This window comes from Falco rusticolus, chromosome 10 (genome assembly GCF_015220075.1).
Source record: "Falco rusticolus isolate bFalRus1 chromosome 10, bFalRus1.pri, whole genome shotgun sequence".
Lineage (NCBI taxonomy): Eukaryota > Metazoa > Chordata > Aves > Falconiformes > Falconidae > Falco > Falco rusticolus.
This window is the reverse complement of record NC_051196.1, coordinates 30,886,782-30,896,117: the sequence shown is the minus strand read 5'-3', so window position 1 is coordinate 30,896,117 and position 9,336 is coordinate 30,886,782. Positions and strand designations below refer to the sequence as shown.

The following is a 9,336-nucleotide window of genomic DNA, read 5'->3' as shown; positions in this document are numbered from 1 at the left end:
CATACCTTCTTTCCTTATAATATAAACCAACTTTTAATAATAAAAACTTCTATCACGTTTTCAATGAGAATAACATACATTTCAATGTAAAACAGTGCACAGTGTAAATGCCCTTAGATACTCTTCTATGCATCTTTAATGTTTACAGTGACTGCGTAAGTGTGGGCCAGGATCCTCATCAGGCCGTGTAAATCGCTGCAGTTCCACTGAACAGAGCCGATGTAGACAAAGCGAGGATCTTGACCTATGTGTTCTTTTTATTTTTGGGTGTTCCTACAGTTCTTATAACACTAAGTACATTTTAAGTTGAGGATTCAGTAAAGAAACAACCATTTCTTCTTCAAACAGCAAGAATAACTCTTCTACAATTAACAAAAAGTGCATTGAAATAATGATCTACTGGTCTGGCTGCAGTACAAAATGGATACTCGGTAACAAGTCCCCGTATCCAACAGCTGGCGACTGACAGGTTGTCCTAGTTCCCTGCAACAGGTTACTGTAGGTCCGAGGAAACAGGTACAAGTAAGAGATTAAACAAAACATGTTCCTTCCCCAAAACTATATCAGTCTGTGAGTGAAGGAAAACAAATAATAATTAAACCATTAAGAAATAAGGTTCAGAACAATCTGCATCCCCAAACTTGCAACAAGCCGTTTTGTATTGAAGTGCAGATTAAAAAAAAAATAAAAATAAAAATCAAGAGACCTTCATATCCAAATAGAAAAAGTCTAATTTTAGTTTTTGAGTTGGTTTGGGCAGTAATAAAATAAAATTAAGCCAGCTAAAAAACAAACAACATCACAAATAAAACCCCCAAACTTTTATTTTCTAGAATATACATCACTGCAAAGCGCTTCTGGATTTCCTAACTGTGAACTGTTTTAAACGAGGCTGTGGAGAAGCAGAGGAATGGTAACTTTCCTATACACCCTCGTACTGAGACTTGCTACAACTGAAACTCGTTAGGGAGGGATGGTCATATTAAGGCACTCACTCCAAAAGAACATTATTTCTGTCCTGAGACTGCTGACATGTTTCAATTAGTTTCAGCCAGTAATTTGGAAAAAATTACCGTGCTTAGGATAATACTGACAGAATGGAGAACAATTTTTGAAACAAGAGAAAATAAAGTACATTATATACATGATTCCTTTTTTTCTTTTAACTTAAAAGCATCCCTAATACATCTTAATAACTGTATTAAAGACTACTTAAATATCGAAAGATTTTAAATAATGTAGATTTTTTTTCAGTAAACTGGGAGTAGCTGTGTAAATTGCCAGCATATTGGTCCCATTTTAAACAATATAATTTTTATTTAAATCTTGTATATATAATAACATGATCGAAAACACATATTCCACTCCACATAAATAAGTATAGTTCTTCTGACCTGTTTTCAAAACTACATCTGTTCAAATAATCAGATTATAAGACTGTATTTTTCCTTTGTAAAGTTTCCTTTAAACTCCTCCACTCCCAATCTCTCCTCTTAAATAGTACTGTATTTCCAGAGTACATAATAGGGCATTAGTAAAAAGAGTTAATCAAAAACCTGAAAGCTACAGTAAGTAAAATGAAGTAATGTTAAGAAGTATTATGGAATGTATACTCTGCAGCATAGAGAGATTGGTTCTCACTGGGCTGAATGGGAAAATTACTCCAGAAGAAATTCTTTATGTTCATATTTGACTGAACCATAGATTGTGCTATTCGTTGTTCAAAAGTGCAGGTCAGTTAATGGAAAAGCGGTGTTTATGAAGCTACTGCTCAAGGATGCTGACCAAAATTATGCTGGCAATTAAATGGGTGCCAGATGCAGTACAGGGAGAGAGAGATGCGTCATTCTGGATTTTCTTAAGCAATCTGTATCCTGAAGTCCACAACTTTTAGGTGGCAGCACAAACAAGTCACCAGTGAAACTGCACTTTCTTGCAATATAACTGTCACTTTTCCAGGCAAACGGCAGTAACATCCACATCCACCTTAGCTCTGTGGTGTTTGTTTCAAGAATTTCTTCAAGAAGTCAAAGAAACACAAGAATCCCTGCACGTGCCGCAGGAGTTCAAAGGCAGGTTCTTGGTGCCTTGGTCCAGCAGGTTCATCCGCTACTCAACCAGAGCAGCGCCTCTTGGTTCAGCACCATCAGTGTCAGTTAGCGTGGGTCCTCAGCCAGGGCGGCTCAGCTGAATGCTTCAGTGATGCTGCAATGTAGGTGCCTCTCACTTCTATAAATCCCCATCTGTAGGTGGCTGGCACAACCTATAGAGTCTTTAAGGCAGAATAAGAGTATGGTATTAAATAGCATAAGCATGATAACCAAGTTCCTGACATAGAATATGGCAGTCAACTTCTTTTATCATTCTGCAAGCTTTAATCTGATATCAAAAGTACCACCATTTCTGCAAATTTAGAAGTGCCACTGGTGATTTATTAACTAAAGTATTTACAATCATTGTTTAAATACTCTACGAGACTTTCCATCACTCCCTTTTAACTTTTGCCCAGTTTGGGTCTTCAACAGTCCCCTTTTCTATTTCTTCAGCTTTAAGCCCTGTTCAGTATTTTTCCTGAACAAGACAGTTCACCCCTCACGCGGCTTGGGCTACCAAACGGAGAAAGGAATGTACTGGCTTATTGACATGGCTGAACAAACTTTAAAATTGGTAATCATATTTTCAGAGAACCATTTTGAGCCACAAGATTAGCAAATTGAGATCACTGGTTAAAACTCTAAGTATATCTTGACTCTCATTCATATATGACTCTGGTAGCTTTTTCTTGCTTTTTCTATTTTTCATTTGAATAGACTCAAGTCTTTTATAACTTCCCTTTCAAGGCCGCTACTACAGAGTTTGACAAACGTCAATGCTCTGAAATATAATCCTGAGAATTAACATTAATTCACCAGATCACCTTTTAACTTCGCTCAGTTTTATTTCACATTATGATGATGGAACCCAGTAGGAACACATGTATCTGAGCTTTATTGCCATGAAATAATCCAAGTAAATAGTCCTGGAATCTGGCATTGTGATGTAGAGTGCATACAAAAGGAGTACCTCATCTTCTGATTTGTTTGTAAAGCTGTTTCTTTTTGAACACAGCATGCTGTTACAGTTGTAAAAACGGAACCAAAGTAATGTACAGACATTAATAAGGCAAAATAGCCATGCTGCTAGAACACTGCTATATGACACCGGGGACATGGTACAGGAGCCAACACTGACTATTATTTTATTCCTTTTTGAAATAGTAATTACAATCCAACAGAAGGACAAGGTTCTAAATGCAAAACATTGTTCTTTTTAAGGTCTTAGAAAATAAACGAAGGCCAGACTGTTATAATGGAGCATCATTACAGTCCGCAAAGTTTAAAATAATTACCTATAAATGCTTTGAGGAGCGGATAGGAAAAATACTAAAAAGAGGCCAGGCTTGTTTAGACTAACTCAGAAGTCTTAATGGGTGAACGAGAGAGCAATGTTTGAAAGAAGTCTTCCTGACACTGAGCTACTGTGTTCCTTGGAGGACTCCAGCATTAGCAAATACACTCACTCTGGCTGAAGGGAGGACACAGACTTTACTGGATCTTTTCTGGTGCCGATTCCTGCATGCCAGAGCTGGTTTGCCTTCATATAAACAACACCATTGATGAAGGTAAATCAGAAGTTTTTCTGATATTTGTACAGACTGATCCTATATATATTGTCATCTAAATCGTGACAATTTGTTACTACCTTTGTGGTAAAATGCTATGTTACAGTTTACAAAAGAATATTCTCTTCACTCTGGTATGTGAAATTGGAGGAGTATTAACCAGAAAGAGATACTTTTCTTAAAAATAAAGCTACTCTTATCCTGTAGAGAGAGAGATGATGAACATCTTTAGCTCCTGTTAGGTGCAGTAGGATTCACAAATGTACAGTGCTTTTCAAACTTGTCTTCCAGACAAGAACATGTATCACTCACCCTGGGCAACCGATCTTCCTTAGAGCTGCATTACTGTATGGTTACTCTGACTTGAAGCGCTCACTCTTAAACCTGCTCTGCCAAAACTAAACAGTAAAGCTCTTCTAAGCACACAATAGCATTAGCCTATGAATTGTCTTTGCGTATCTGCAGTCCGATTTGCCATTCAGTTTTTCTTTCTGAGCATGCCACAGATGGCTGCCAATCACTAGCTTTGCCAACTCACAGCAACAGTCCAAAAATACCCTTCTCTCTGATCAGTTACATTTTATTCAGAAAATGCAGAAACCTTTGAAGTTAATGATCTGCAAATTGTAAGCAGCAAAGCTGATTAATTTACAGTGCGCTTAGTTTAGTACAGTGAGAAAGAACAGGATTTTTAAAAATTTTTTCCACTATTGCTGCTAAGGCGATCCTTGGTTATAACAGGAACTCCACAACTGTTACAGAAACATAAAACCAGCACTCAGATAAAACGCATAATACGTAATAACCTACCGAGGTGCACACTGTGGCATTTGGTCCATCACTTTCAGATTCTTGGCAGAGATTTCAACCCTTGGTCCCTAAGGAAACAGACAATTTATGGTACTGACAGTATCAATACAGCATCTGATCCTTAGGGGAAAATATTATAATGGGAGTATGGTTTCTATTTGAGAATCCATTAACTACTTTTAGAACAGTTGGAATCCATTGGGTGGATACATTAGTCATCTGTGTTTACTTAAAAGATGGAATTAGTCCCAAAGCACTTTACAAGCACTGCTGTCTAGCACTAGGGAATTTCTACTATTTAACACTATGACTGAGACTTGGGGTTTTTTTATGTACAGAAAATGTCTTAAATATACTGCACAGTCTCTACTTTCTAACGATCAAGACACACACTTTAAATAATGTACACTGAGGCATATATTTAAATTGTTGTTATGGCTATACACGCAAAAGTTAAATTTGTTCCTGTCAAATATATGCGTAGCTATTCAGATACTAATAGACGTTTGGCTGTGTGGGTGTGTAGTGCACAAAATACAGTGCCACACTGAAACAAAGTGGTGTTTGTACAATGATGTTACTGGAATGAATATGGTGGCAGGCAGCAGACACACTCAAATACTTACTTGCTTTCGCATGATGTCTGTAGCTTGCATGATACACTTGGGCAAAAGTCCATGACTTCGAGCCAGGATGGCTGCTTGCTCCAGGGACACACTCAGTGTACTTCTGAACATGGGAACAAGAGACATGAAATCACCGATCGTACTTACAAATGTATTAATAGGTATGTACAGGGCACTTAACTGTTATGTATGATTTCTGTTAGCTAGCATTCTTATATTTACTTTTTTAGTTGTTTTACTTACAAAACTATAAAATTACCTCAGTCCTGCATGTCCAGTCTTGTTACCTAGAAACTGCAATTGTTTGAGTCTCTGGCATCATTATTACAAGACTATGTGTCACTGCTCTTCTGCATTGATTCCTATAAAGTCATTCACAAATTAATCTTTTCTCTACTCAATGGTTTTAAGGTGCTGGAAAAACAGTGGTGTGTTTAGAATCAATGCTTGCATACACCAAGATTCTAAAGCTATTTTTGAGCAACTTCCTATTTTTCCAGCCTGTGATTGAAGACAATGTTGACTGAAAGTTACATGCAATGAGATCACTCGGTTGCATTGGTTGATGCACTGAAATATAAAAAATTGTGTCTCAATAATTATTAACAAAAGTATTAAAAGTCACAACCTACCCTTAAATAAAGATGGCAGTAGATTGGGGTCCTTATTACATTCCGTTACAATCTACCTTCTATTGCTTTGAACAGACTCAAATATATTGCTCAGATCTCTAGAAAGGACAAACGTTCTCATCGCACCGGTAACACGTAGGCTTCTTAAACCTACCTCTGCATCCCAGTGCCGCACATAGTGATCTGACAGGCTCCAAGTCGGTAACAGAGCTCAGAGGATATAGGCAGCAGCCCAGCTCCTGATGTGTTACTGCTAGAACACCCTGACTGGGTTGGTTTTGTATTAATGAACGACTTCATCAGCCTGCAAAGCTCATCCATTGCATTAATGGGGCGAATAAGCTAAACAAAGCAATGAAAAAAATCCATCAGTGGCATACTTAGACCTTCAGTTATAAAAATGTTTGCAATTCTTTATCCTATACCTAAGCACAAGAATCTACGCAAGAGTAATTGCCACACAGAAACAACTATTTAGAATATATATGAACTTTGGAAGTAGAAAAATACAATTATTTAGACTTGGGACAAAGTTTTGCAATTATCACAAATCACATAGATTACTTACAATGTATATTACAATTGCAAGGATACTCTCTGATTTTGTCTTCCCTGCAGTAGTATTTAATGCCTTACATGCATATATTCACGTGTATCACCTGCCCTAGTTAGACAGACTGCCTTTACGTGAGATGCCGGGAAGTTTTTCCTATTGTTTTTTTCTATAACACTGAACAAAATGTAACTTGCAAACTGAACATTTGTTCGTTTTCATGTGTCTGTGGGAAAGGAAAATTGATTCATTCTGTCCAATATCAGGTACCATATTTAGCAGGGGCAGTCAGTCTTAATATTGCCTAGATTAAAGGTTCTGCACATTTTTTTCCAAACAAAAGAACAATAGCCAAGCTTCAGAGAAATTCAGATCACTTCTTTAGGGCAGGGAACATTTTTTTAAATGATGTTTGGGTTTGTACACGTCTGCCATCGGGATATCCCACAACTGGGACAATAGAGATGTAGAAATAATATTTCTGTGAGACAGTTTATTGTAGAAATAAACACCATAACAATACCTGATCAATCTTCACTGCAGTAGTATTGGAATCAGTGGGCAAGTTTGATCTCTCCAGGTAAAATGTCCTGCAAAAAGGCCAGCAAGGACAACATTTGTTAGTGAATCTCCTTTCAAGCACACAGATATACACTAGTTTGTATAAAACATCTGAGAAGGCTATGCTAAAAATCTTGTACTTCAAGATCTGCTTTCTTATGGAACCATTTTGCTTGCCGTTATTTACAGAGTCTGTATTTAAATGTTCCAAGTCCTGGTTTTTAAGTAATTTTTGCTCTGCACAAAATCCTGAAGTCAAAGTACTTGGGAGTTTCCTTCCGTACAGTGCACTACTTCAGAATGAGTTTAACTATGGGAAGAAAATTAACAAGTTTCCCACACAATGAGGTTCTCCAAAAATCCATCTGTGCAAGAAACCATCAGGAAAGGAATCTCTTTTTCTAATTTTAAGGTCCATAGCAAGGAGCACTCTTTGCAATGTCTTTTAAGGCAAGGGAGAAGCATGAAATACCTGAGTTTACGGTAGTATTGCTGCACTTTTTCAAGTGAAACACCATTAATTTGCTGTGGAAGTTCTTCTAGAGATGAGCCGGCTGGTTGTGATTGCCCCTCCATACTCTCCAGAGCTGAAGAAGAAAACATTTTACTAAACCTATGTTACTAGTTTTCTTTTTATTCATTTACCTATTTATCGCTATACCATCTCACTGCTCAACACATGACTGTTGGGTTATGTCAAGGCTGATACTGTTACTGTCTAAATTGAATGCATTTCCCAGTACAGAAATAGAGTGCTAGTATCATAAAGGTGAGCTCCACAGAAAGCAGCTCTGTCTAACAGCAATTACTCCCCATTAATAGCCCCTTGAAGGGAATTTCCTGCATTGCATTTTGGTGTGAATATTTGCTTATCAAGTCAATTTCCAGCCCAGACGATTCGATCACGGTGTACGCTTTTAAAAACAATTCTCTCTAGCCTGGGAACATCTCCTATCTTACATGTAGTGTAATATAATGGTTCTACGGCCTTTACAGGAAGATGTAAAAAAGCCCCAAACAGGCATATCTTGTTCTCATGACTGTTTCTTATTCTAAGATGTAGCACTCCCCAGGCCCTCCTAGAACAGAAACATCTGCTTCTTAAATATGCCTGTAGTTCTCAGTTATGTTCTGAGCTTCATGGTCATTCTTTGTTTTGCATCTTTTCAACACAGTCAGTTAGCTCATTCTTCTCAAGAAAGCTTTTTATAGACACCTTTTGTAAAGAGCACCGTGTGCAGTTTCAAGCTTCCCCCATTCTGAAACCGAGAAGGCAGTTTGGAGAAGTAGTAGCTGTCAAGATAAAAGATAACCTTCAAGGCCTGACGGCTTCCTTCGATGTGGTAGAAGACATGGGTATCTGGAGAAATAAAGATAAAACACTTGCTGCTTTACCACAGCAGGAGAAATGTGAAACCACTGCTATCCGAGTTTGTTAGACCATCTAATGACATTTCACATCGCCGCCATAGATGAATAAGGGAGACCCTTTACTGAGAGCATGCAGGCTCTGACATATTATACTTTAAAAGATACAGAGCATGACCTAGCATGATGTTTGATGCTATACAATAAACATGGTTAATAATTAAAATCACATCTTGTTTCATGGCATGTCATAGTTAGTAAACACGGAGAGAGATGTGGCAGGGTGGGACACAGGACACAGAAGAGCTGGGGAGGGACAGTCCTTAGGTAATGTGGTGAATTACAAACACCTGTCACGAGCCGCTCATCATCTGCCATATCCCCCGTGTGCAGAATCACACAGGTAAGGTAGGCTGGCACCGACCACAGTTACAAATCACAGAACATGCCACCAGCATCCCACGATCTCAGTCCTGCTTTTTATGCTGTGTGTTTGCAGTGGAAGCTGAGGGAATGCAACAGCGCTTCGGAGAAGCTGCTCAGTGCTCTCCAGGTCTGACACGGTCTGTTAGATTTAGAATCACGGAGGATATTAACCCATAAAACAAAACAAGAAAAAAGGGCTTCAAAGAAACAGTGAATACTCTCACTTGCTACAAGACTTTCATCCAGCTGCTTGAAATAGAAGGCGACTTTGTCCACTTCAGTCAGTGTGACCTGGATGTCTTCCAGCATGGTACGCTCCTCCTTCTGCAGGGCAAAGAAACAGACATAAATAGGTTGTAACCTGCCAGAAGGAGGCCGGGGGCAGGAAGGTGTAGTTGTTACGGGCAGGCTTTGGTTCAGGAGACATAGAGCTTCCCACTAACTCCATGCCAGCCCAGTAATTACTAAGGGCTCTTTCACTTTCTGACACAAGTTGAGCTACCCTTTGCTTAGATGTCATTTGATGTGACTCACAAAAGAGTACAGAGATTTAAGGACTGAGTAAATTTGAAGGGATCTCTTTCTCCAAACTTTATACCTACAAATGTAATAGCCTGCCAGTTGCTGCGAAATACATGTCCATGCATTCCATGCAATGTAAAGAAATAGTAGTTACATACACATATAGTTAGGATTGTA

At 38.4% G+C, this 9,336-nt stretch overlaps 1 protein-coding gene across 2 annotated transcripts in view; it reads right to left on the bottom strand.

The window, feature by feature from the left end:
- Positions 1–237: 237 nt before the first annotated feature.
- Positions 238–9,336, bottom strand: part of PREX1 (phosphatidylinositol-3,4,5-trisphosphate dependent Rac exchange factor 1) — a 166,266-nt gene continuing 157,167 nt past the window's right edge. For both annotated transcript variants that reach the window (XM_037402502.1, XM_037402504.1), the window contains exons 33-40: positions 8,862–8,961; positions 8,060–8,203; positions 7,316–7,430; positions 6,806–6,872; positions 5,884–6,071; positions 5,098–5,200; positions 4,472–4,539; positions 238–2,272 (exon numbers count right to left, since the gene is read on the bottom strand). In XM_037402502.1, the coding sequence (XP_037258399.1) occupies positions 2,230–2,272; positions 4,472–4,539; positions 5,098–5,200; positions 5,884–6,071; positions 6,806–6,872; positions 7,316–7,430; positions 8,060–8,203; positions 8,862–8,961 (828 nt within the window). In that variant the 3' untranslated portion in view covers positions 238–2,229. The remainder of the gene's footprint in view (positions 2,273–4,471; positions 4,540–5,097; positions 5,201–5,883; positions 6,072–6,805; positions 6,873–7,315; positions 7,431–8,059; positions 8,204–8,861; positions 8,962–9,336) is intronic.